Source organism: Apteryx rowi, unplaced genomic scaffold (assembly GCF_003343035.1).
Source record: "Apteryx rowi isolate R43461 unplaced genomic scaffold, aptRow1 scaffold_440, whole genome shotgun sequence".
Lineage (NCBI taxonomy): Eukaryota > Metazoa > Chordata > Aves > Apterygiformes > Apterygidae > Apteryx > Apteryx rowi.
In genome coordinates, this window is record NW_020450695.1 from 8,502 (window position 1) to 36,440 (window position 27,939).

General features: G+C 42.3%; 2 protein-coding genes across 3 annotated transcripts; one reads left to right on the plus strand and one right to left on the minus strand.

The window, feature by feature from the left end:
- Positions 1 to 776: 776 nt before the first annotated feature.
- Positions 777 to 14,134, plus strand: ANKRD22 (ankyrin repeat domain 22). Its single transcript, XM_026076868.1, has 6 exons — positions 777 to 974; positions 9,099 to 9,290; positions 11,035 to 11,142; positions 11,460 to 11,537; positions 12,759 to 12,857; positions 13,652 to 14,134. Exons 1-6 carry the CDS (start codon positions 954 to 956, stop codon positions 13,727 to 13,729), a joined length of 576 nt encoding a protein of 191 aa, XP_025932653.1. The 5' UTR covers positions 777 to 953; the 3' UTR covers positions 13,730 to 14,134.
- Positions 14,135 to 16,196: 2,062 nt separating this feature from the next.
- Positions 16,197 to 27,565, minus strand: LOC112971442 (lysosomal acid lipase/cholesteryl ester hydrolase-like). 2 transcript variants are annotated; one of them, XM_026076869.1, is made up of 9 exons: positions 27,351 to 27,565; positions 25,132 to 25,246; positions 24,287 to 24,485; positions 23,608 to 23,717; positions 22,123 to 22,259; positions 21,381 to 21,521; positions 19,451 to 19,522; positions 17,495 to 17,563; positions 16,197 to 16,430 (listed from the first exon to the last, which is right to left on the minus strand). In XM_026076869.1, exons 1-9 carry the CDS (start codon positions 27,474 to 27,476, stop codon positions 16,197 to 16,199), a joined length of 1,203 nt encoding a protein of 400 aa, XP_025932654.1. In that variant the 5' UTR covers positions 27,477 to 27,565. The 2 variants fall into 2 exon arrangements, with proteins under 2 accessions (XP_025932654.1, XP_025932655.1); XM_026076870.1 differs by having other exon boundaries at positions 21,381 to 21,517; positions 22,119 to 22,259.
- Positions 27,566 to 27,939: the final 374 nt, after the last annotated feature.

The following is a 27,939-nucleotide window of genomic DNA, read 5'->3' on the forward strand; positions in this document are numbered from 1 at the left end:
GGAAATAAAAGTTATATAAGGTGGAAGGCTTGGATTTGAGATGAGCAGTTACATATATTTGTTTAAAAAGATGCTAGACGTAAAGGGGATGTCAGTGGGTTTCATCTGTAAATGGAAAAGAGATTTTGCAGTGTCCGCAGATCCTCGGAATATGCGTGTCCTACACAAAAGGACTGACTGAACATGGTACAGCATCTTATCCTCAGAGACATAAACACTTGAATGGAGCAGAGTCATCAAGAATCGTTCTCTTCCTAAGGAAGCTGCACTGTAGTTGACAAGTGTGTAAAATTAGCAGGCTAAGGAGAATCACGTTCATTATTTGGGCAGGGCTAGGAAGAGGAGAGTGAGCAAAAGATAATGAAAGGGGCCGGCCTATTTAATAAGAGACTGAAGCTAATTACACTGAGAACTCTCATTAAAGGTGTGGGATCTGATTCCTTTCCTTTTCCCTGTAGGCGTCTGAGGTGTCTTGCAGAGGAGTTAGGGTATATCTAAGTCAGGCATAGATGAAACTCTGTTCTTACAGCTTGGGTGACAAACTAGCTATTATTCTTAGTTGCTTATTTTCAATTTTAGTCTTTATACCCCCCCCCCCTTTTTTTTCACTTGTGAAATTTGTTTCGCTCTTGCTGTTTGGCTACTTTGCTTTTAGGCAACCGGAGGTTGTTGCAAAAATGACAAAGGAAAATGCTTCTGTCTGTTGTAACTTGTTCTGTCAGTCTCCTGTAAGCTGCTGCTCTCAAGTTTACCTCACTGGGTTGGGCTTCTGAAGACAGTTCTTTCATACTACCAAGTAGAAAGCACTTAAAGCAAATGTAGCTTAAGAAAGATTGATACTTATGTTTGAAGTTAAATATTAACCAGATTTAAACAAGCTCAAGAGCGTTTCAAAGTAAGGCTAACTTGTTGGGCTGATAAACAAGAAGGAACTCAAGCATCGAAGAATAGGCATGGGGATACTCTATTCAGAGGTATGTGACCATTTTCTGCATAGTATCTGAAGCTATTAAAGATATGGAAATACACTTGCTTTGGTTTATTCCCTTTCCAGCCTCCCATATACAGGCTTATAAAAATTAGAAAATTCTTTTTCTCTAGAAATGCTGTACTTCGGCTATTACAAATTGACAAAAATACTGTTTGTAGCAGTTTAAAAAAAAGATGGTAACTGGTGTAATTATTTTGACTTCACAGAAAAAGGTATGTGTTAGATAAGCATTTTCTGTTGTTCTCTGTTGAGATCAGAGTGGTTCTGAGCTCTGTGCATGTGTAATTAAGAACTACAAACGAACTCCCTGGTTTACATTGAATACAGATAATAAAGCTAGTGCCTAAGAAAACAAGTGCCCCTGCAATGTTTGTTTCAGGAACATGATTTTTTTTTTTTCCTCTTGTCTTTATGAGTTTGTCCGCAGACGCTGGTCCATTTAACATGCCCCTGCATTTTAGCATAAATGCTACCCAAGGCATACTTATTATTTTATTAACTTTCCAATAGTACAATTGAGAACAAATTAGGATTTTAGACCTTTTAGATTGTGAATATAGTGGATAGCACTGCTTTTTCTCTTTCCAAAGATAGCATTCGGTAGCTGGTTTTTTAAAAGGTTGCATTTCTAAACTGAAAGCCACCCTTCTATTTTTAAAAGAGTATTCAATGAAATCAAGTATCTTATCCTCTTTCAGTATTATAGGGAGCTTGAATCTCTGTATTCATAAGCTGATGGACTGGTTAGACTGCATTTCATTCTAAAAAGAATTGTTTCTTCTCCCCAGATCTACTGCTCTGAGTTGTTATTCTACATTCAACTAGTGTCATTTAGTTTAATTAAAGAAGGTGTTTAATTAGAGAAGGTTTAAATGCTGTCCATATCTGTGATGCTTATTAGTTAATAATCTCATATTCATTAGTTCTCTTCCTGTAGTTTTTGAATGAGGTGTAATTTTCTGGGTAGAGTAGGGTTCATTTATATGTGATAGAAATCTACAGTATCATAAATGACAAAGCGATGAGTTCTGTTTACTGAATGGTATGGATACTGGTGCATTTCTCAACTTTCCAGACATGATTTAGACTTTCCTGTCTAATTTGTAGAACGCCTCTGAATGAATTTTACTGCATAGGAAGAGATCGGAGTGGTTCAGAATATCTGGGCTTTATGAAGTGATTCTGTTTTGTCTAAACAACTGCAAAACTCTTACATAACTTTAGCAGTCCCTTGCAGTTCTCAAAGGAAGAGGTATCTGAAATGGCTGTCATGGTTCCAAGACCAACTTTAACTCAGTCTCTTCTCTGGGGGCTAAATGCTTTGTCTCTAGTGTCATACTTTGAACTTTTATCTCAAGTAGGGTAGAACTTAGTGAATCTCTGGTACTTGACCACTACCTCAACCAAGCCAAGCAGAAGGAGATGCAAGAAACTCTGAAAACAGATAGAGAAATCCAGATGCAGCAATTCGTCTGGATCCAAGTAAACTACTAGATCTTGATTTGAATCACATTGCCCATAGTTCATAAAGAAAATCAACTGTGTAGAAGTATTGTCATACTTCCTGAGAGCTAGTGTTTTTCTACTTGTATCCCCTCATCTGGTGATCTTGTACTGAGTGACTTTAGCCATGAAAATCCTTGCCTGTCCTATGACCACTTCTCACCTTTATTGAAAACTAAGATACTGAACAATGAAATCCTCTCCTGAAGGGCTTGTAGAAGTAGTATTTGTAGAAAGAGAAATCCTAAAGCATAGAGCTTGTGCTTTAAAATTCAATATTCAGTTTTTCTTCTAAAACCTGACTTGGTTGAGCACCACTTAGTCATCAGCATATCTAAACCTCAGTCCCTAATTTCATGATGACCTTATAGGCTCTTACATGGCATTGTGTCTGTGGCTAGTTCTTCCTGTAACGGACAGGAAGGTTCTCTGGAATAGTTTGAAGTTGATGTGCTTGAGTGCCCCATGGTGGCTGCTTCCGAACTGAGCTGAGTGAGCTCGTTCTTAGACATGTATGCACACAACTGTGTTTCGAGGAACTCCTAGATTCCCCTTCTTTCATCTCCCAGAACCAGTCTCCAGGGTCTGCCCTTTGCTTGCTTCAGCCTGGCAGAGCAGTGTGGCCTGAGAACCTTGATTAGTTCATGGTTATCGCTGATTCTGTGGTAGGGAAAAGGCACCGCTGGTGAGGGTGGAAGGAGTTTGGTGTTGTGATCTTTTGTTTTCCATCCCTTCCTTCATATGTTTTGTGCAGTGTCATGCTGTTAGGTTCATAGCGTGCAGCTTGCCTGAATGTTAGGTGGTGCTGCAGAAGTGTGAGAGCAGAGGTGGAGGGCTTTACTGCTAGACAGTTCAAGGAGGCACTTGCTTCCTCTTTGCCTGAGCTAGAATTCTTTCTTTAGCTTCCCCTCCCTTCAGACCTAAAGCTCTCGTTTGTATTGCAGGTATCGTTTTATGTGCCTATGCAACATCTCCCCTGCTATGCTGAGGAGAAGGGCTAGGTCTGTTCTGAGTTCTTTGGGGTGGTCAGGCCACTGGGAGGTCACGAGTAATGTGGTGTAGGTGAGAGCAGCCACTTTCCAGTCTGTGTGTCTGAGACTGCTGACATCTCCAGCGGTTGTGAGATCAAATCCCACTGACGCTTTCTTCAGGGGTTTTGTTACACGAGCATTGGCCTGTGTTGCCAGTGCATCTGTAACAAGCAGAGCTGTGCAGATTCTCCTTGTTTTTCTAAGCTGCCAGGCAGTGGTAACAGCAATGTGAGATTTCTGCACTTTGTGGTCAGTCCTGCATCTCTCTGCAGCTGAGACCAATTTTGAGGTGTGAACTTTGGATTCTTCTGATCCTGCATTCTTCATGCATGTAAAGCCTAGTTACCATAAGTATATATGAGGTAAGTTTATTTCCCTGTGATGTATGATGGATAACTAATAAAATAATATAAATTGGAATCTGGTTGTTAAGTTACACCACTGCTGAGGAAGCCTTCTAACACTGTAGAAAACTGAAGAAGGGCTTTCGGATTTTATTAGGCTCCATGCTTTTCAGTTGGCATATAGGAAATGTGTTTTCTAGGGTTTTGTTTGGAATCCTTTGTCTCTAGAAAACACTGTCTGAACTCTAGGTGGAGGCAGTATAATTGGCCTCACAGCTTATATTCCAGATACCACTGGCACTGCTGTGTTACTGTGTATATGTAAGAAACTGTTCATTACCTTCTGAGCAAGATTTGGAGAATATGTTTAAACCAGAAAGTCTTAAACACCATTAGTCTTAATTTAAATAGATCTGCCAAAGTGGCAACCCCAGAAAGTAAAAGATAGAAGAGCAGCTTCTGGCAGAAGTTTTGCAATCACAAAAATCCTTTCAAATTTTCAAGTTCCAACCTGAAACCTGTCAAGTTTTGTGTCCATTCTGCTGCTACTGGAGGCCTCTTTTGGAGCTTTATTCTGCACATGAATAGAAATCTCTTTCTAATTTTCATGCTAAGTTTATTCTTGGCCAGATGCATCAACTTTTTTTACTTTGTTCCTTGAAGTTAATAGGCTCTTCTTCTTCCCTAATACTTCCCTTCAATTTATTTTGGAACCCTCTTTTTTCTTTCTTTTCTAGGCCAAGCTAAGCAAATCAGTCTTTCTCTGGGCTCTTTACACTCCTCTTTTGTGTAGAGTTTTTGTGCTACTGCCACAATCTGAGCTCATCTTTGCTGAACATGGGTAACAAGAACTGCATCCACTATTCCAGTTGAATACCCTTCATGACAGCTTTCTTCTCTTTCTGTGAGAAAGACTGCCGGATATATTCTCTGCTACTGGTTGCTGTTTCTGATGTCTGCTTTACACAGGTGACTGATCGTCACCTATTTGTAATTTTTAATTTCTTAAATTATCCTTTCCTAGCACGTTTTCTCTGAAGTCCTGAATATTATTGGGATCAGACTAATATGCTTATAGTTGTTTGGATTGTTTCGTTCCCTTTCTTAACGACACAGCTGCTATGTTTGCTCCTCCAGTCATGGTGTCCTGTTCATCAGTGTGGTAGATGTATCGAAAGTCTCAGCTATGGATGTTTTCATCTTAATTATATGTCCTTTTGGCTAAAAGAGATGTTTTTCTAGAATGCAAACCAGCAGAGTGAAAGCAGGCCTCAAGACAATCCTGTGAAACCAGGAGAAAAGAAGAGAAGAGGGTTTTTTTTTTTGGTTGTGAGGTTTTTTTGTTGGTTTTTTTTTTTTAGATGAATGTAACATCTTAATGTGTGAAAGAATCAATTTTACAAAGAATCCCACTGCACTGTAATAATAATAAAAAAAACTTAAAAGGATTCTCCTAAGAGAAGAATGATGGAAAGTGGGACATGTAATCTGCAAAAATGGTAAATTCCTCTTGGAAGAGGAAGCATGCTGTCATGCAGAAGGGGAGTAGAGAGAGCCCCTGATGCAGAGGATAAAAGAATCTTGTGTGGTTTAAGAAAGAAAATCAACTTACAGCTAATACGAGTCCTGTATTGTCCAAGAAATTTTGCTTTTTGGGGTAAAAGAGGCAGGCCAAAGAAAACTGTCTTGTAGTCTAGACTTGGAGATCATATAAATAGATCTTACATTCTATATCAGTACATTAGTAAGAAGTCAAGACGTGGCTGGTAAGAAGAGGTCCTGATTTGGAGGAGATTGATAATTCCTGTTTGCCTCCTGGATAATTGGCCCTTGATGGGGGGAGAAGCCCCCAAACCTTGTTTCTGCTAAGTTGAGCAAGGGACAGAGTAGACACTAAAGTATTTCTGTGTTGTGTTTGTGTTTACTGGAATGAAAGTGCCAGTGAAAATATTTCAGGCACAAGTGAAATTTGCAGATGAGAAATCTTAGAAACCTGCAAGCACTTTAGAGACAAGGGGTGTGTGTGTGTGTGTGTGTAAAAACTAAGATGAGTGTTTTCCAGAACTGGGGAAGCAGTGGTGCTTAAATAGTTTTATTTTTCAGAAGAAGATAACTAAGGACCCTTCTTTCTTCAGGGCTGCAAAGATAAACAAAGTGAAGGTGGAGGGGAGGTTCTGGGGGAGTGTGTGGAAAGCATGCATTCACAGATTTATTTTTATTTTTTCCAAGTAACTGAAAGAGAATGAGAAAGTATGCATACTTTTGTATCTTCTTTGAAAAATACAGAATCAAAGTATAAAACATCCACTTTCCCTTTTCAATAAGGGGAAAAAAAGTTGAAAGAGGAGCAGGTCTATAAGCTACAACTGTGAGAGGCCAGTGCAGATTACAAACTCTAGTTTCAGGTAGTGCATGTTTTGTAGCACCACATTCCAAATGAGAGAAAGAATTTCTCCAGAAAGAATTTGTTCTCTTTTGAGAGAATAGCACCACTACTAAGTTATGTAACATGTCCCTGACATACTCTTTAAGCAAAAAAAGCCATGTTAGCTCTCCTTAAGTTATTGGGTCTACTCAAAGCCTGCATTTGACTCAGTGTGACTCTTCTGAGTCATTGCACTAATGCAGTGTCACTGAAGTTGAGAATGAACAGCACTGCTCTTTACCTTGGTGGTAGTAGCTAAAAATTTCCCTCACCTGTTTCATCTAAAAATCCAGTCTCTTCCAATCAGTAGTGAAATAATTTTTTTGTGCAGTTCATCTTTAAGCTTGATACTTGTGCCTTTTTCTTTTAGACAGCTTTTAAATTGCAAGCAAAGCAGGTCATGGGATGAGCCACTTCTGTGCAATCTAGCTCCTAAAGGGAAGTTACTTCTACCCTTTTCACTTGGATGCACCGTAGCTTGTACTCAAGAAGCTGAGGCAAACTGCAGAAGAGATCCTTATTTATGCATGAAGCACTTTATTCAGCAGCACTGCAAAACTGGAGCTGGTTTCTAAGAGCTTGTTATGTGCTTGTTTTTTGGTCCCTACTGAAGTTACGCCTTATTCTTGAATTTTCTTTATTGTTCTCTGTAGCAAGAAGCTTCAATTAACCTGTGTAGTAGCTGGTCAAATGAGTGAGAACTGCTTCCTTGCATTCTTTGTGCCTGGGATATTTTCTTAGAACGGCCAGTTTCAGAGCACAAAAGAGCATGCATGACTCTTGTGTGCCTGCCTTTACACATGTCTTCAGGCCCAAATAATGTGCACTGAGTTATGGAATGGTAATTGCTCTATCATTATTCATGACTGTAGAATTAGATACAACAATGATGTAAGATTTGGAAAAAGATAGTACAGGTCAATGTGAGGATCAGTCAGGGATGCCTTGGACATAATGGCCGAGCAAGTAAAAGTCTCAGAGGCAGTACAGTAAGAAAAGCACAATAGCATATCATTTGGTGACACAAGCTGCTGAACTAGCAAGAACCAGACTGGAAAAGAGTAAAGTGGTGTGGTAAACTGTTGGGATTTGAACGGGTGTTCAGTCAAACAGCAAACCTCCTGCATCTTTAAATACAGCAAACCAATAAGCAAGAGCAAGAATAATAGGGAAATCAGAGGCACAAATAGATTCTGCAGAGCAAATACATTCCACTTGATCTTCTCTTTCCTGGAAATGAAGATACAGTACTAGACACCAAAATGACAGAGTGAAAGAGGCTCTAGAGTAAACTAATCATTTAGGTGGCACAGGTGCCCATGTCGCTTAAACCAAGAGGAGTTTATGTATGAACCATTCTCAAAATCATTAAAAGAGCTCTGGTTCTAGAGGAGTGTATAATAGCAAAGAACATATGTAGGGTCTTAAAAGAATACAGACAGACGATGCAAATTTACATTGTTACATGTATTCTTTGTAGATTTTGCCTGAAATAATAAAGCAGAAAGTGGTGCAAGGTCTGGCTAATGTGTAAATAAATACTTTCTAGAAAGGAAAATCATTTTTCTCATGCAGTTGTCCAGAAGGCTAAACAGCAATGAAAGATGTTGGACGCGAACTTTTGTTATAAATGCAAAGTTAGTTCCCTATGGTGCAAATTAAAAAAAAATTAATGTCTCATTAAAAAGCTAAAAGGAGGAGGGAGCAAGGAAAGGGCTCAGAGTTCCAGGCTGTATTTTGCTCACTTAGCATATTGAGGATGTGATAAAGGGAGGAGGGGAAGGAAAAAACTGCAGGTAATACAGTTATTTAAAGAAAATGGCTATCTTGGAAAATGGTGAAGAAAAACCTCAGTAGCAAAGATGGAGGAAAAGAAAAAGCCTCTTTTGTTTTTGATTGGAAAACTTGAAATGCTATTGGCCTGCCTGACTCCTTCCACTATTGTTTTCTGCATCCATTAGGCTGCTGGAAACTGATAGTGCCCATATCATTCTCAGCCTCTGCTTAGCCTGAGCTCCTGCTGCTGGAGAGAAAAGGAATTACAGATTAGATCAGGGATGCCTGGAAATGCTGAGCAAATCCGCGAGCAGCAAGCTGGTCGCAGAAGCCAAACAGAGTCTGAGCTGTGAGCATAAATGCAAATATTTTTTTAGGTAAGAAGCTTAACTTTTGGATTCAAAATTAGCATTTTCTGATTTATCCTTGTAAGAAATGGTGCCTGTTATGCATAAGTATTCTCACTAGGCTCCTTGGGAAAGAAATACTGGATTTTTTTTTGTTTTTTAACTTCTAGCTCAATTTTCACCTGAAATGTAGTTCTGTTCTGAGAACTGATGAGTGGTGCTTCTTGTTCAGCAGTAGGGAAGGCTTGCTGTAAACTCAGATAAATGTGGGCTTGTATGCCTTTGAGCAATCAAGATCTCAGTTCTCAGTGCCTGCTGCTTAATGTAGTGACCAACTCCTATGAGATCAAGAGCTGATTTTCTTTTTCTTTTCTTTTTTTTTTATGGCTGATTATGGCCGGATTTATTTCTTGGATTATAGAAACATTGTCCAAAACAAATAGAAAGTTAATTTCTGCTGTGTAAAAGCAGTGTCAGATTTCTGCACTCTATGTTGAGAGATGCTGTGTGGCAGCTACAGGAGTGTCTGTTACCACCATCTTCTGGAAGTCACCTAGAATTACAACCTCTGTCAGAAGTGCTTGGCAGTTTCTTGGGATGTGCAACTAAGAAGTCTATACCATCTATTCTGACTTACTAGTGTAGTGATTGTTTTGATTGAATATTTTCTTCTCTCTTCAGCCCATTTGCCAGGCGGCTTATAATAATGATTTCAAAGAAGTTCAGCTCCTTTTGGAGAACAACAGCAACTATCTGAACATCCAGGACAGCTTTGGTGGAGACACGCCCTTAATTTGTGCATGCAAACAGGGAAACAACAGAATAGTTAGCTATCTTCTACAAAGAAATGCTGATGTCAACCTCAGAAACAAGGTAAGTGGCCACAGATTTATCCTTTGCAGTGACTATTCTTTGCGACTTTTGGAGTGTGCATATGGGGACATTGGCAGCACTGCCAAACCTTAGTTTTGCCTCCAACTGAGACATGAGTCTAACCCCCAAATCATACCTCAGTAAACCTTTATGTTTTCATTTATCTCCTCATTTGTGTTTCTAACTTGCCAATGAACGCAAGGTAATAAGCATTGCCAACCTGAATTTCTCTCTGTGTTCGTGTTCCCATTTTAGGTAATATTGTATGCCAGCCAGGCTCTTGCCTTTCCCCAGTCCCCTGTAGGTTCTGCCCACTCACCTATGGAGTGCTCAGCATTCATCTTGCTCTCCAGCTTGTATCTGTTCCTTCTGCAGACTTTCTTTTCCCACAGTCTTTTTCCTCACCCTGGTTAAGAGGAAGGTCTGAAGGAGAGCTTGTTCCTCTCTCAAGAAAGTATCCCTGAGGAGTGACTGACCCTATGAAAACCCCACTCCTTCTGCAGACCCACTTTTGTCATGTTACAGAACAGTAGCTCAGCCTGTTTCAGGAGCAGATGTCACCTGAGCACATAATAGTGTGTGTGTATGTGGGGAGTGGGGTGAGGTGGGGAACAGGGCTGGTTTCCTGTCTGTTTTTTCCCCTGTTACCTATTTAAAACAAAACCAAAAAAAAACCCTACCTGCCTTCCACAATAGCTGTGACTGGCTATTTTCCCTAAGGTGATGAGGAAGCATGTTTGTGTGGGAGGGTTGCTCGTAGGTTGCAAATAAAAAGTAGCATGAAGATTCATGTTCTGGCTTCATTCCTAACTTATGCTTGGAGGAGTTGGAATAATGTGATGGGTGATAAATGGGCAGTGTTGTTTTTTTTCTGGCTATTATTCTAAAGTATCATCTTGTACTCCAAGGCAACGTTCAGCATATTCCTATGCACTTGTGTGCTATTTTGTAGCTCTGGTTTCCTGTGTGTTTATTTCATAGATAAACTACAAATGTTTTTGTAAGATGAGTGGCATATTCTATCCCGACTGCTCTTAATGCAGAAAGACTCTCCCTCCTACCTCAAATTCCTTTAGAAAAGGTTCTGTGTTGTGCAGTAAGACCATTCTTAGCATTGGCAACCATCTTCCAACTTTACCTGGTCATCTGAAACTCGTCTGTTCTTCACCTTTGCAGATGGAATTGGTCCTGCGGTATGGAGGTCAGTAGCAGGACTGAGAGTGCAGAGCTGTGAACTGCACAGGAAGGCTTTTGTGTTTGTTTTGGGCCATAGTGTAACACAGTAACCTGGTTTGTTACACTTCAGTGAGTAGCACCTGCAGGAGATTTAACAGAAGATGCCATAAACTCACATCTTTACTTCAGTAGCCAGTACTTCTATAACAGGAGTACCTGTGGGATTCTTCCTGCTGATTTAACTTGCTGGGCAGGAGTAATAGCCACTCTGCTCTCTTTCTGTCTGCAGCCAAGTCCAAGTTTGGAGACATACATTTGGAATCCTTTGGATCCCACATACTTCTTTCATGTGGAGCCTAGTTTCCATGAGCCTGTGTGTGTTAAACATGCTTCTATTTGAAGGAAGCAAAATGGATGTATCTGTTTCTGTTGCAGATCAGAGAATGTTTCTAGCAGATAACTTGAAAGAAAGCTTGTGAAATACAGAAGGATCTAGTATTGTCAATACTATTCAAATATAATCAATTCACTGAATCTGATACTAATCAAAGAGTCCTTCTGTATTTAGAAGGAGCGCACTTGTCTGCATTATGCTGTGAGAAAACGGTTTAATTTCCTTGACTACGTGCTCATCATCATCCTCATGCCGGTTATGCTCATTGGATATCTTCTCATGGTGAGTCTGAATGAAATCAGAACCTCTCTCACCCCATACTTTTCACTTGTCCTTTATCACCTGTCTTATGGCAGTATTTCAGGGCAGGAACCCCTGGAGTAGATAGATTATTCTTTTTAAAACAAGGATTGATGGAGAACAGCAGAAGAAGCAGAGATTTTGCTCTGAATGTAACTGGTGGAGGGATAGAATTGGGTGATGCAGAAGCCAGACACTTCCATTTGGAAAAACAATATCAAGGAAAAAAAAAATCTACTTTGTACTGGATGCAAATTAACTGGCTCACTGTATTATTCTCTTCCCCTTGCACCAAACAGGTCTCAAAAACTAAACAGAATGAAAACCTAATCAAGATGTTGCTGAGAGCTGGTGCTGATGTTAATGCTGCAGACTTCGTAAGTGGTTTTGTGCAAATGCACATGTGGCTCCTGTGCATGCAGCATTACTAAAAACAGACATTGCAATCTGCTAGCAATATATTCCTGCTTTCAGGGTAGTATCAGGCACTGAACTGATTTTGATGTAGCAGGTTGTCTAGCAGGAGGGTTCGGTGTTTTCCCCTGACATTTAGGATATAGTTTTGCAACATACACAGAACCAGTTCTCCCCTGATAGCTCAGTGCAGTTTTTTGTTCAAGCTTAGCATTTTTCTTAGCTCTGGAGTCTGAACAACAGTTCCAAACACAGCAAGTGAAAACCAGCATGACAGTGCTGGATGTGCACTTTTACCTTAGAATATTATATTTTACTGTCAACTTTTTGATTGCTGTGATGGCCTTTTCAACCTGTGAGATCTTCCTTCAGAGGAAGGAGGCAGGATGGATAGTATGTTGAAACGCCTTCTAGCTCTGTGTTTGTGACTGAGGTGAGACATTTGCAAACTTAACAAATTTGGGTGGACTGTTCCCAGCTGCCTTCCTCTGGAGGGAAGCGATTCTCTGGGTCTACATTAACTTTGTCAGTTTCTTTCTGACCAATGTCCTCTTAAAATAATTCAAGCCAGTTCAGTTGAAACACTTATGTATTAAAAACCTGATTCTGTAAAGGTTCTGCTCCTAGAAGTGTCTGAATTTATCACCATTTATGAATTCTTGGACCGGAGCAGATTTGTGGACAAAGGTCATGCCCAGTGTTACACTGTGTCTTCACTTGGTCTTCAGAGTGCACTGATCTGCCACATATGGTGTCTGTATCCACTAGCATACCTGGATGTGATAGAGAACTCCTTTCCCCTAAGGCAGAAAAGGAGAAACCTTGATTCTAGCAGCAACCAAATTCTAAAGCACTTAAGTGTGAGCAAACAGTATTGTGTAACGCGCAGTTGTTGAGATAAAAATTATGAAATCCCCTGAAATTAGTAAAGAGCTATTGGCTTACTGCTAAAGGGATCAGGCCTCTTTAGCAGCTGTGTCCTGGGGTGGGAATGGTTCTTTGTTCCTGGTGCTCTTGTGAGAATGCATTTGTTTTGCTTTGTGCAGTGTACTGGAACAGGAGTTTGTTTTTTTGCATCTAGCTGTTGCAGGGGGAGACCGATTAGGCTACAGAAAGTCATACTTGCCTACGGTCTGCTTAAGATGTAATAGAAATAAAGTCCATCTGCTTCTGTTTCCCTTCAGTCTGGTAGCACAGCCCTTCACTATGCTTGTGAAATGAAAAACCAGGCAGTCATTTCTCTACTGCTTGAAGCTCATGCAGACCCTTCTGTTAAGAATCAGGTAAGAAGGTGAAGTTGATAACTGTATTTCCACTATGAAGATGGTAAACCAATATGTTACAGGCCTTAGTTGGTGTGACCCATTGTTTTTAAACAAACAAACAAATGAACAAACAAAAAAACCCACAAGGGTCCACTGCTTCCTGGCAGCAGACTTGTTTGCTATGGGGTATAAAGCAGCAGCCCCACTGTCCTCCTTGGCAGCAGCACCTTTAAAGTCTGAGTCCTTCACTACTGGACTTCTACCTGTAAAGGCTTTTAGATGTCCACTTTATTGGCAGATCTCTTAGCTGTCTTGACAGTGCCTCTTAACTCAGAGCTGCTCTCTCTACAGCTTTTCCTGAGAGGCTGGCAGCAGGGGGGTGATACTAGATACTAGTCCTCTGAAATGGGCTGAGTCAAGCTGCTTCTGTCCTTGGAAAAGCTCATCTGTTAAATGCTGTCCAAAGAAATATTGACCCGGGAGTATCTGCATTGCTCAATTGAGATGAGTCATGTTTTGTTCACGTTGCTCTTGAAGTCAGCTTTTAGCTCTGCACTGTCTTTGGACATTAGCCCCAGGAAACAGAGGAATGGCTGTCACTACTGTTGCTACTGCGACAAAAGGATTCTGCCTGCTGACTTCAGTGAGAATAGTATTAGACCTAGCACGTTCTGAAACCTTTGTTTCAGAGCAACAATGTGACAATAAAACTCATTCAGGAGAGTCTTGCATTTGGGTGACAAGTTCAGGGAAGCTCTTTGTACTTGATCCATATCTGTCACGTTGCAATATATTTCATCTGTTTCTTTCAGGAGGGGGAGACTCCCTTGGATATAGCAAGAAGATTACAGTTCAGCAACATTGAAAGCATGCTAAAGAAAACTTCCTAGTGCTTGATGAGATGGTATCAAGGGCTCTGGAACATGAGAAAATTACTCAATCTGGCAATCTGTCTTGCACAGCAGCAGCAGGACAGCTGCTGGAGGCTGGTATTTATCAGAGGCCTTGTCCAAATCCATCCGTTCTTTGCTGCAGTCCAAGACTGTTTTGTGTGTTGGAGAGCTGTCAAGTATTCCCAAGGCAATGTGGCTGGAAGGAGTTCATTTGCTTTTACTAAGCCTTGAATGTTTACAATAGTATTCAAGATATTGCCCCTCCCATCTCCTCACCCAGTTTTATTGCTTGACTTGCACAGGCTGTGGATTTTGAAAGCTAGCTGTATTATTTCTGGAAACCTAACAAATTGTACATCATGACTGGCAGCCAATGCAAAAATAAAATATCATTTAGAGTGAGTGTTTTACTTGTTCTATAGGAGATACACTTGACAACTGAACACTGTGCCACAACAACTTATGCAGGGTCTGGCACCTTTCCTCTTAGTATTTTTCCTCCTACAGTGGGAGTGACTGTGAAAATAGTTCTGTCAGTGGGAGTTATGGCTTCTTAGCACTTCCTCCTTCTGCTACAAGTTTCACACACCTTAACTAATCCTCACTACATTGCTGCCAGGGAAGTCAGGGAAGGATTTTTTATTTTTTATTTTTTAAATATAAGAAACAGTAAGAAGAGATTGAATGAGTTGTTGGAGATCACAAAGAAAGCCAGTTCCCAGGTCCCTTTAGTGCATTAAGAAATAATAATTGAAACATGTTTTTGGCTCAGAAGAGAAGTCAGTCTCTTGAATAGCTTTCCAATGTAAATAAGATGCTAAAGGAGAAAAAAAATCAATGTATGAAATGCTATTGATGGGAGCCAGATGCATCATCCCCAGGGGACTGGACACTATAGTATTCTTTTCAGAGCAGTGTATACAGCAGGTGGTGCATATGCCAAAATAATAAAATTTTTCGGGTGCCTTTCCTTGAATAGAATAAAGGAAGAAGAAAACCTGCAGTGGTAGGCAATGTATTAAGGTGGCCTGGCACCTTCTAATTTTAGTAATGTGACATTAAAGGGGATTCTCCTTTCAGATGCTTTCAAATCTCTGTTCAGCTTGCTTCCTTGGTCTAATGAATCTTTATTTTTGTTGACAGTTTTGGCCATTTTGTTTAAGTTGAGATAGGTTCAGAGGCTAGATGTCATGATCAGCACTGCAAAAGGCTGCTAGACCAGGTGCATGGACAAGTTAGTACATTTCCTATATTGTGTAAGACATACATTTTGTGAGTGTCACCATGGTGTTGGATACTGACTTCAACTGGAAGGGGTCTTGATTCCTTAATATGAGCTTGAGGCCCCACCCAGAAAACCCCAGATAACAAACCTAACCTGTCTGGACCTGTAATAATGAACACTTTGGGTGTAACATGGGAACAGGCACTCTTTTACCTACCAGATCACCTTGTAGGTGAGTAATGTGAGGCATTCACATAGGTAATGAAGAAGCTATCTCTTTGGGCTAGGGACCTGAAAGGGGAAAATAACTGACTACTTTCCCATGCTGCAGAAATTCCTTGAAGAAAGAATGGTCAAAACAGGACTATGTAAATGTCAAAGCCAGTATCTCGGGGAGCTTGCAACAATTTCACGGCCAGTATCAAGAATACTTCCTTAGGTAGGTGCTGTGGTGCTCGGAGTGCAGCTTGCCTGATGGATCTGCATCTCCTCATTCCCCAGCTGCCAAGTCATGAGCACAAAACACCTGTGGTTTCTTTATCTGGGGGTGTAGAGTGCATGAAAAAACCTTTGGTAGATGTTTGGGTGTAAAAGACAGGAGAATATTTGGATGTGTCCAACAGGAAGGTTGACATTGTTTTTTAAGGTTGGATTCCTTGTCTTTGGAAGCCACCTATTGTATACTCAGATTCTTGTGACTAAAGGTCTCTTGGTTGTCTTGACAGTGTTGGTAAATGTGAAGAGAAAAAAATAGGCTGCGCTCTCTGTCAAGTTGATAAATGATTCAATTTAAAAAAAGGTCATCAGTACTTCAGTAGAGAAATGAGAAAATCCCATTTTTGTGTTTTCAGGGGATAATACTTCTATGAGGTACATAAGATATACAAGAGAACAACAGAGATTAGGCTTAGGAAAATCAGTCTTGTAGAGGTAAAAACTGTCCAAATTAAGTGATCCCTGAAGTGTGTGCTGAAATATTTTCATGCTTTCAGCAGCCATTCCTATATGCCTCAAACTCCTCTGGAAGACACCAGTCACCTAAATACTGTAGCACTGTGGAAAACCTAAAACTATTAGAAATGCAAGAAAATACAAACCAGTCTACACTGGTTTGTAACCCCCATACCAATATCCATTGTGTGTAACTGTGTGTTTACCCCTTCCCCAGGAATCACCCTTACTGCTAAACAGAAGTCTTTGAGGGCTTTTACTGGATGGATGAGTTCCTTCTGTGAAGCTTTAAGGGTTTTTTCTCATTAGTTCAGTGATTTTCAAATACATTCTCTTAGTTGCATCAAGGCCCCAGATGAAATCTAGGTGTCCCCAATCAGGAAAATCCTCATGGTAAATGAGCTTAGTGATCCGAGGAAGTAGCTTTGCCGTGTCTTTTGTATCTGCAAACTTGTCGCGTCCACCGCTCCAAACAGCAACTGCTGTGTTCATCTTCTCTATCTCGTATACAGGAGGAGTAGACTGGAAGGAAGGGAGGAGACTTGAAGTGGATGCTGTCATGCCAGAAGTTGTTCTTAGAGAAAAGATTCTGTGCAAGCATCTCTTTGCTTCCCTCCCTCCCTCCCTCACTACAGGAAAACAGTCAGGACCAAGCCCGCCCTCCCAGCGTTTATTTCCCCCTACTCCATTCCTTGTCTACTGTGAAGAACAATGATCTGTCCTATTCCTCGGCCCCTCCATAGTGCATGGATACACGTCGTGCTGCAGTATGAGTCCTGCTCGTGCCCTTGAGAGGTGGGGCTATGGAGAGAGCAGTATTTGTGTTCATCAAGCAAGGACTGCAGAGCTGTTGTTCGTATGTGTCCCATCCCCACCTAGCCTGGGATGCTCTTCAGGTTTTGCTGGGGGCATGGAGTGAAACTGAAGGGCTTAGCTGTTCTGCTTGGGACTTAAGTAGCAAGAAGCAAGAAATACTTTGGCCATTTATAATCTGACATTAGACGGTTTCAGGGATCATGGGCATGTGTGAAACTGTCAGATATATCTTTGGAGCCTTTCTGCCCATGAAAAGCCACCTGCCCTGATTCAGAACAGGGTGCTGTAAGTAAGTCAAATGTGCTGATTAAAAATCAAACAATTGTCAGCTGATTGGAGAGCTCATCATAGCTTAGGTAAGAGATCCATTTCCTCCCTTAACTGAAAGGCAGACCTTGAGGACTTTTGGGGAAGAGTTATTGCTCCATCCTCATCCAGTCCCAGGACTTRAGTGTGGGTCTTGTCTTTTGGGAATGGCRTGTAAATTGACCTGTCATGGGACACATCCCCGCATCAGTAAGGAAGACAGAATCAACCCAAATCAGCTTTTGTTTGCTGTCTACAAGGAACTCCCTATGCTTTGCCTATGAATAGGCTTTTATGCTCATGCGTATTAGGTTCAAGTGAAAGATTATCTATCTCAGACCACTTTCTTCTCCTCTCAGTAGCAGGTGAGGTCACGGGTCCTAAAATCTGAAGTTTTCTATTCTTAGTTTCTATTCTTAGCCAGAACCCAAGGATGAGTTCTCAAGAAAACCATATTGTCTTACCTGGTTGTATTTCTTCATGTTTTCCTTAGCGCCATAGTCATAAGCTTGAAATCGGTCTGCATGCCTTAGCTGTTAATATTGCAACAAGAACAGATACAATGAAAGTGTTAAAAGACTGAGAGCAGAGTTCAGGGGCCAGTTTCCTCCCTGTGATTTAATGCAATGCTCAGACACTGAACTGTGAGTGACTCCTACCTTTTCCTCACTGTGGTTGGAGGTTTCCACAAGTAATGAGTACGGATCATAGGGTGAATGGCTTTATTGCCTTTCCCCTTGCTAACATTCCCTGCTGATCCTCAGACACCACCCTTGGCATGTTTTGTTATTAAAATGTTATTTGACTTAGTTGAGTAAACTTGGGCTTGCCATCCTGACCTGTGGCTAGGTACAAGTTTCCTGTTGGAAAGAGGACCTGGATGTCTAGAAGCTGTTGGGGCTATTACTAGTCTAGCGTACTGTGTGTTCTGTCTTCATACATCTTGTCTTTTGGCTGTCAGTTGTGTCTGGTGTGCTCACAGTAGTGGTAACGTTTCCAGAGATTCCATAATTCCTACAAGATTTTGGCTATAAATGTGTTGTGCTTTGAGAGCAATTTTGAGGCAGGACGTTGGATACTAGACATTAGCCACCTTGAGTATGTGTTGTCTACAAGACATGAAATCTGCTCTGCAGGACTGATGAATGAAGAGGTGAGTACATATGTTTGTTCTTTTGTTTTATTTGTTACTGAAACCTGATGAATAGTTTTTTCTTTTTGTTTTTTTTTTCTAGCAGCTGTGTATAATACAGGGTGAGAGAACATCATGGGATGGTTATTGCTGAGTTATTCCTGTAGTGTTTGGCTTGGATTGCGTGATTTAGAAACCCTTGACTTCAAGGCTTCAAGTAAGTGAGAAAGTGCTAGAAACCTGCTAGGGATATTACTCTTGCTTTTTTCTTCTGTTCTACTGTATCTGTGTTTGCTTTGTAGCCGCTTGACCTTGTTAGAGGCTGGCAAAACAGGCTGTAAAGCTACTGGCTGTCAATGGGTTGTCCTCATTTGTTAGCTCTGAGTAGATGTATCCTGAGGGATTGACTGCTGGGAATTTTTTGGGGGTGTCCCCAGGAGCACACCTATATTTAATACCATATTAAGTGTTGGCAGAAATGGGGGATCTGCCTATGGGATGTATGCAGATAGATCCTGGCTCTGCAGGTGCAATTACCTTGGACCCAGTGCTCTGCACGTGCAGTGATGTGTTTCTGGGCTGGAGTTCTCTTCCCTGGTCTGATTCAGAGCACAATCAGAACAAGCTCAGGTCTGCTGGTGCATAAGTAGAAACCTACCTTTAGGGAACTTGACTCCAGGAGCTAGACACTGGCATGAAAGATGAAGAGGGTTTTGGAAAAACCTGGCTGTTAAGAGCCTCCCTATAGAACACTGTTGCTCATCTTGTACTTGGCAGTGGCATAAGGCAGTTTCCCGCTTTCTCATTATGCCAGTGGAAGCATTTGTGTGTTTAACTGGCTCTGGGAGCTGATCCAGGTTGCAATTAGTTCTCTGGGGGAAAGCTTTAACCTGGATCACTTCCCTGTTCTGGCTTATCCCCTGGCTGCCCAAGTTTCCGCTATCCTCCTAGTGCCTGCCAAGTGCCTAGACTGTACTCGAGTTCATTTGCAGCTTTTCAAGGCAAATGTCTTCAGCAATAAAGATGAAGGCTGGAAGCCGCTAGAGGCTAGTATGGAGAGGCCCGATGTGCCACAGGGAAATCTCAGTGCCTGATACTGAAGGTTCAGTTCAGTCCTGCCCTGGCCGGAGGTAAACAGCACTCCCTCTGTGGCAGGTGCTCACGACAGTATGTGAGAAGATGTGTTGGGCAGGTTCCCAGAACCACCGCCTCTGGACTTCCCTGTAGGCTGCCAGCTGAGTAGAAAGCAATAGTCAGAGTCAGTTTATATGTCAGTGCGCAATTATACCTGATGCCAATGAATGATGTTCTGAACTGATGTTCCAGCTGGGGAATGTGCTACGTATGCATCTATTCGACTCTGAAGAGAAAGCAGAAATGTTACAAATGCAGGGATCCAATGTTATGACAGAATAAAACTGTGAAGGACCTGAGTAATGTACGTCTGTGTAAAAATCCCACTTTAACAGGATATTCTTGAAATAGCAAATGGAAAACTGAGGGGCAGACTTGGGAATAGCTGGTTAATGGTACATGTCTACAGGCAAAGCTTTCTCCATGAGAGGGAGTCTGTTCCATAAAGATAGTAGCACTGTAGAAACATGTGGTTCAGCAACAGTAAGGAAAAAAACAAAACAAACAAAAAATCCAACCATTTCCAGTCCTTTCAAAGGAGAATCGTAACCTCACACTCAACTGTCATGCATCTCTAAGTCTTTTGAAGATTTGTCTTACTCTTCAGTTTGCTCCTGGTGCCAAAGGAAGCCAGCTTACAAAACACCCCCATATAGACTGCCTTTTCTTCTACTTGAATTTTTCTAGTTCTGTTAAGGAGATGTTCTAATGTCTCCTTAGATTCCTCTTCCAGCTTGTTATCCTGCCCCGAGAAGCACATTAGTGGCTTGAATCAAGAAAGATGGTTTAGCTCTACTGTTTGAAAGGGCTGCTATGCCTTTAATTGCTTCTGTATTGGGCATTGGAGTCTCATGACTTTCCTGTATGTGCTATTACAAGTGGTTATAGATTGAGAAAAATGTGCCCAGGTTTTCAAAGATATCCCAGTAATGGGCATTGCTTAGGCCATGCCCACTGTAAAGGGGATTTAAGACACTGCAGTATCTACATGTTGGTAAGTGTGGGGACAACTCTCCTGTCCCTCTTGTCTCCTCTAACTGATGTGCTACGCTTTGTGAATCCCGTTTGTAGGCATTCTACACTCAGGTGCATACAAAGACGTTCTGTAGCTCTCTGTGTTGTGGATTGAGCTGTGGGGGTCCAGTTCTGAGGAAAGAGGTGCTCTAATGCTAAGTATGTGGTACCTCAGTTCCCAGGTGGATCAAGGCTGGCAGAGCTTGTGTGGGGAAGACACTGACGAAAGAGTGAAGTTGCAGAGTGTCTCCTATGCTAGTGATTAATCAGATGGAAAAAGAAGTTCAGGGGAGTTCACTAGGAAGGCAGTTCCCATTTCCCAGGGCCTGAGGTTAGCTCTGATGCCCTTGAGCAGCACTGTGCTTAATTAGTAGGGGATAATTGTTAATGGACTGCCTACTCATACATAATGATACTACATGTGTGGTAGGGTTTTATGGGGCATGGAGGCTTGTTAGATAATCTGAGTGTGAGAGAGCAAAAACCACCAGAGAAACAGATGTATGAGATATGGAAGGACTAGAAAGACAAAGCAGGACCCAGAACAAAAATGGGAATGTGCTCCTTTGGGTAGTACTTTGGAACCAAGTTCTGGTGCAAGTAGTTTAAAATGTGGGCAGAGAAACAGCTGTTCCCAGTTCTTTAATTCCTCCAGTGTTTGGAGGACTATGGCGTCTACTTGCTTAGGAAGGAATTTAGGAACTTACTGAGAAGTATTACTGAGAAGTCCCACTCCGTAATCCCTTGGATCTTTTTAAACAGTATGTGTGTATGGCCAAAATTTGTTCAGCTCAGGCCTAAAAGAGGTTTCAGCTAGGCTCCAGACTGAATTCAGTCCTTTCTTCCTGTGATTTGAATGTGCCTGCTTATTGGTCACATCATTAGCTTTAGTCCTATTCAGTACTGTTCAAACTATACAGTGTCCTTGTATTCCCTCAGTCTATTGAGTATTGTGTTGTTTTATGTATGTTTACATGTGTGATGATTACTACATAAGGATAGAGTGCACAAATGAAATTTCCAAAATTACTTAAACTTTGCTTTGATAAAGTGTTCTTGCATATGCTTACCGTGTTCAGATTTTGAATGCTGCCCCCAGCTATGTAAGAGAGTATAGAGCCACAAAGCTTATCCAGGCTTGTACAGAGCTGTGTCACAGGTCCTTTCAGAAATTCAATCTGGTGCATGGTTCCTTTCCAGCCAAATACTAGCTGAAGGAAGGGAAAAGTACAACACTTTTTTTTTCCTTCTTTTTCTTGTTACATGAGCATTTAATGCAGGAAACTTGCTGTTGTCTAATAGCCTACACTCTTAGCTCAATATTCTAAGGTTGCTGAAATGGTTTGCGCTCCCGATACTCATTAAAATGTATTCTTTGCCAGAGCACACCATATATCATTCCTGCCTTGTATTACTGGGTATCAATCCTGGGGGTAGCCATCCTTCTTCTCCTAGTACAGTGACCTCAGTGCTCACACATATATGAAGTCCCAGAGATAGCCAGGGCTGTAATTGCAGATCTGTTTTGGCTCTTCTTGCATGAAGCCAGCACTATGTTAGGTAACAGCAAAAGTCCTATGACAAGCCAGTTTCACAAGTCTCTTACTTCACTGGGGTCTGCTGCTGCAATCCCATCTTTCTGTTCTCCAGTACCTTCCCCATGGCACTTGAGGATATATTTTTCAAGTGCACTAGGTTATTCCTGAACTCAATATCAGCATATCACCCCTTTGGAAACATTTCTGCTCAGGTTGAGTGAACCCTGTGAAGGTAAATCAGGCACTGGGCCTCTTAAGAGGAAAAATGACATACCCTGAGTAGTGATTCAGGAACATTTGTTATCTTAATCAAAGGGCTCGTACTGTGTGTGCATGTGGCTACTGGGCCCAGAGCAAGGAACACTTTGACCCTTTGAGCCAGCTCACGGTATGTAGAAAATGCTATGAACCCTGCAAACACAGAAGAGACAGCCCAAGTTAGTGAAGAGATCTTCCTTAGACAAAAATAAATAAATAAGCAGTAGGCAGCAAACAAGAAGTGAGACTAGATTAGTAGCCCATTGTCTGTCTGGCCATGTTTGTCTGTGCTGCATGTTTTGCCTAAGGAAAGTGTTGATGCTAAGTCCTGAAATGAACTTTATTTGGGAGACAGAGTTCATTCTGAGGATTAGGGGACGTCTGGACATTGACTTTATCAGAATAGTTTTTGTAGGTGATATATCAGTCAGATTTTTATGATACGATCAGATTCCCTCTAAAGTTCACAAAGCTGTCATAAAATGATGAGTTTTCAGGTTGTAGTCTCTAAAGGACTACCTATGTTTATGCCTCCATGAAGTAAAAGAATAATTACCTGAATACCGGGAGCTTTGAGTTTTTTCAACTGATCACTTAAGTCAAAGGCAGCTAAAGACAGCCTAAATGGTTAGTTTGGACGTGAGAGTCTTTAAAAGCTCTTACAAGAGGAAAAGTAAGAAAAGATCTGGAGATGTGGCAACATATGCTTTTCCCACATTTCTTTCTCTATTTTCCAGGTAATTTATTGTAATGAAAGGGCAGTTGCTCCTTACCAATGACTGTCCATTCATGGATCTTAGTAATAAACCATAAACATCAGAAAATCTCAGTTGATGCTGAAGGAAAGTTAGTTGCATTCTAAAGTTATGAAATAAGTTCATTTTAAAGGTTGGAACTAACAGAAAGGAAGTTGTTAGTGTTCTTCCTAATTTTCAGTCTCTGGCAATATGTTTTTAAACAGTAATGTGGCCAATTAGAACCATTCATGAACGATGCTTTAAATTGCAAAACTGGCATTAAGTCATGTGACTTAGTAATGTTGAGGTTCTTTTTCTGTGTCTTCTGTTGTTTGAAATTAAGTAGTTTGTGCGCTGTTTTGGGGGAGGGGGTTGTTTTATTTTTCCTTCCAATTCATAATGAAAAGAATTGTATATCTTAATACAAAAGTTAAACTTAATGAAAATTCCTGTCACTGAGACTTTAAGAAAAATGTCCAGTGTCATACGTGGAGTACCCATTAAATAATGGCTTTTATGTCTCTATAATTTTTTAAAAAGGTGGAACTGTATTTGGATTTGCTATTACATTTCTTTGCTTATTTCTGATAAACAAAGCTGGTTTTAGAAAAGTTTTACGTATTTTGCAAATCTCAAATCAGAAGATGCTTCTACCTTAAATAACTTTCCACAGGCAAGAAGACTAGCTGAGCCAATGGGGAGACCCGCCTACTGATTACATTGTAACATGAATGGGTGCGAACCCTGAGCTGTTCTAACCTTACCTATTGCTGAGCCTTCAGAGTGGCCAATGTAATATACACGTTTCTGTCCAGTTTTATTCATGGCGAAGTACAGCTCTGCTGGAAGATCGTATTTACCCATCTCATCAAAGCTACAGAGGAGAAACACAAAAAGCTGACACATGGACAGGTTGGCTATCACAGTGTGAGTTACTGGATTTCAGCTTTGTTCATGGCACCAGGTAAAACCCATTCAAAGATGAGGTTGCACACTTCATGTGGATTCTTTGTTGTGACATGGGGAAAGGGGGGGAAGCATGCAGCTGCGCTACCAGGCTGCCAGAGGCCTTGTATGTTAGCTGTGGCCCTTGGGGAAGGGCCTAACTAGCATGGGTTAAAAAACACATTTCTCTCTCAGTTGACATCAGCTGTGAGAGATAAGAGATTTTGAGACAAGGCTGAGCAGCCTGCTCTTGTACTTCTCACAGCATTGCCTCTGTCTTCCTCAGCATCCCCTTTCATTTTCTGTTTTCTGAAATCTCTTCCCCAGGCACTGCTCCCAATTGTAAGTACTAGGGAGTATCCTTATTGGTCATGTTCTCTTCTCTCCTCAGCTGATACAGACCCTGCTTTCATACTGCTTTAGGTAAAAACCATCAGGCTGAAGTTATCTAGTCCCCTGGGAGTTGCCACCTTGAGTAATTCTCCCCCCACAGAGTACCTGAACTGCCAGAACTCCTTCTGGGAAGGCTTAAGGATCTTGTGTTTTGAAGACCAAGTGTTCCCTCGGCTGTTTCCCATCCAGACATCATAGCCGGCATCTGCTAGGATGAAGCCGAGGCTGTTGTTGGGCAGGTTAGAAATCCAGTGGGTAGAGTCTCCTAGAAAAGCATGCTGTAGGAAGACTACAGGCTTTTGCCCTGAAAAAAATGGAAGTATTCTTATACTGGAGCAGTAATTAAGTCTATTTAAGATTGGAGTGTAGAGTTTAGTCTGTGAGAGTTTTTAAACCCTTACTTCACAAAGCTCATGGGAGAACTAGGCATAGACATTGGGCTGAGTAACCTGGAGGATCTGATACGATGCAAGCAGTTTAACTGTATTATGTCAGAACTAGCAAATAAAGAAAGTACAGAATCGGCCAGTCTCATGTCCTTTTGCTCTGGAAAGGCAACTTACAGGTCCCCCAATTGAAACCATCTGTCTGCAGCTGAGAAATGTTAGAACAGTATGTGGATGAAAAAGAATAATTCATTCAGAGAAGTGTATCTGACCTTAGGTCTATTCACTATTCAATTGGACAAGACCACAAGAATCCTGATCTAACTTTGGTTACTCTTACTTTGAGAATTGGGTTGGTGCAGAAGATTTTCAAAGGAGCCATGGACAGAGACACTGAAGGTGCAGACTTGAGATGGATTCAGAATTCAGCCCAAATTCCTGACTAGGTGCTTTTGCTGCAGCTGAAGCGTGTGGAACATGCTGTTGTATGTGCAAAGGTGAAAGATGGGTGACCCATGTAAGAGCTGGCTCCCAGACCTTCGTTATGTGCTGTAACTGACACACCTGTATTCTGACTGTTCCTCCCGCCAGGAATTCTGAAAACACGAAGAATGTATCCGTCCTCAGTAGTAACTTCATACTCCTCACTGGGGTACCCGTGGTATCTGATAATTTCACTCTGTAGGAAGCCAAAGGAGAGCTTGTTAACAAACTTTGACAGTGTAGAGGTGGGTGGAGAAGGAGGTGTCTGTTTGGAGGCTGCTTCTGTGCCAGAATGCGAAGCTAGCCAAGAAGGTACTCGGCTACGGAGGAGCTGAGGAAGGGCCAGGAAGGCGAATGTGATACCACGGAGCTTACTGTCTTCTGCTGCACCTTGTGCTGGTGGGAAGGGTCCCTAAAAAGATTCCTGCAGGACAGGACAGCACAGCACAGCTTTGCCCATGCCCCTCCCTCCTGGGGAAGAGCGGGTGCGTCCTCTAACGTAGCCATGAAGGGAAGGCTGGAGGATGCAAAAGGCAGTGAGAGCAGGGTAGCTTTGCTTGGGTGATGTGATTTGTGCGTGGTCTTTAATGCTGTGTCTCTCAGATAGAAATACCAAGAACTGCATTGTCCTATTTTGGAAGGTCAACAAGCTGGCCAGTGTGGCTGTGGGCTGTTTGGGGACAGTAGTGCAAGGCTGCTGGCCATGGGGACTGTGGCTGAGAGTTAAACATTACCGGTCTTGTGAAAGATTCATCAAAGGTCTTGTTGACCGCCTTCTGTTTTGGGGGGTAGCTGGGTAGCCAGACCTGTTTAGGTGGTAGTTGGCTGGTAGTTGGACTCCATATGTGCCAAATAGGAACTGCGCTGGGTGACTAACCTGCTTGCCTGAGTGCAGTCCTCAGCTGCATTGACTCCTTGATTGTGTCTGCCGCAGAGCAGAAATGTCAGAATTGCCTTTCAGCACCATCTTCTTCCTAAGCTGTACTGTGTGAAGCAGGTGTGTATATGCAGGAAGGCAGGGAGGTAGCACTAGACTAGGCTCAGCCTTCAGTGCATTACAGAGCTTGAAACCGTGGCTCATTCTCACCAGAACTGCCCCTCTGAAAATGGAATGAATGGATCCATTGCTTGCTGGGAAGTGTGGTGACTTGGGAAAGGAATGAGAAAAGTCGAGGTTCACTGAGTACAGGTGCAGCCTCCTAAGAGGAGGCAGTCTTATCTCCTTCAGCAAATGCAAGTGCAATAGTTTGTTGTGTTGTGCAAGGCTGATGCAAGTTGTGCCTTTCTGGAGAGTAAACATGTGGCAGGATCTGTGTTGGATTAATGCCAAACGATGTGGTCTTGATCCATAAGGAGTGCTTTCTTACCAAAGCATGATTAGGCAAGGCATACATAGGCAAGGCGAGGCGAGTTAGTTGAAGGAACTCCTGAGACCACCTACATGTAGTTTTGCCTGTGCCGTGGGGAGAGCTTTGGTAAGTCAGAGCATGGGGTCTTGTGTTACTTTGTGTTGAGAGAATCTACTGTTAGAAGAAGGGGTTCAGCGTCCCTTGCCACTTGTATTGAGCAAACAGGTTGTTAGCTTCTCTTTAGACAAGAAACCAGCTGCTGCCTCCACGGCTAAGGTGATGTTCTCTCTGGCAGCTCAGACTGTTCAGGTAAAAAGCCATGGTTTCCCCTAGGCTGGTGCTGCCTATCACGTTGCTGGAGGAACTCTGTCCTCTTGCCGTGATCGCACTCTCCCACTCTTCCTGCAGTAGCAGGCGTGACAATGTGAAGGCGCGTTGGGAAGGGTGACTGTGCGACGAAGACTCGGGGTTGCAAGCATAGCCCAGGCTTCTGTTCCTCATGTATCTGTTGGGGTTCACCCGAAATGTAGGCAGGGAAAGGCTGGTGTTCAGTTTGGGCTGGCCTGGGCTGGGTAGCATGTGCTCTGGCCACAGTCCTGGACTGAGTGACATTGCTGGGGGTCAAAATTCAGTAGCCCAGATCCCAAGAGCCCTTCAGCAGGTCCTGGGGAATTGTTTGTCCTTTGAGTGAAAAGTAGCAGCAGGCCCTCTCTGTTCCAGTGCTTTGTGCCTGTCCTCGTGCAATGTGCAAGGGTGACATCTGTCCCCTGCACGTTCAGAGCTGGCCCTTGTTGCAGTCATGACTCTAATGCAGTTGCTTTGGCAAAGGGAGGTTGGGGAAAGTTAGAAATGGTTTCGGTGTCTTAACGCAGACTGTTAGTGATGGCACAGGGGTACTGCTAGTGCAACCGACGCTTTAAAAAGAAAGGCAGAGACAGCAACACAACTTACAACATTCATGAAGCATTCGGGGTTGCGAAGCTTCCTTTTCTGGATTTCCTCTGAGTTCAGAGTGTAGGGGAATCCTGCCGAAAAGGCAATTCCTTGGAAGCACAGCAGCGTAAGGAGGCACCGCATCTTGGGGCTGTGTGAAAGAGCACATGCACGTGTGTTTTCCTTGCTTTAGAAAAGGGGTCTTTCTGTGCAATGCAAGAGCACTAAGTGGGGAGTCTCCTGAAGGCCAGCCAGGGTGTGTTCCCCCAGGGTCTGACAGAAACAAGTGCCTGTGTGAGGAGGGATGGTGTGCAGCTCAGGCCAGGTAACGGGGGTCGTGAGTGAGTCAGGGGCTCCAGGAGGATGTGGAATGGGCTTGGGGAATGTGCTTGTGTGAGATCAGTGCCAGTTTGTGGCACGGGACTATATCTGCTCTGTCTCAGAAATGGCTCTCCCCGTTATAAATCTATGTCGTGGGCAGGTGGAGGCAAGACTGTGCCCTTTCCTGGGTTTCTTGGGCTGACTGCTGGCCACAGGGAAGCTTTTCTGACCAGAAATTGCAGAGCAGCGTCTGCCTAGCACCAGCTTACGATGACTCTGCCTATGG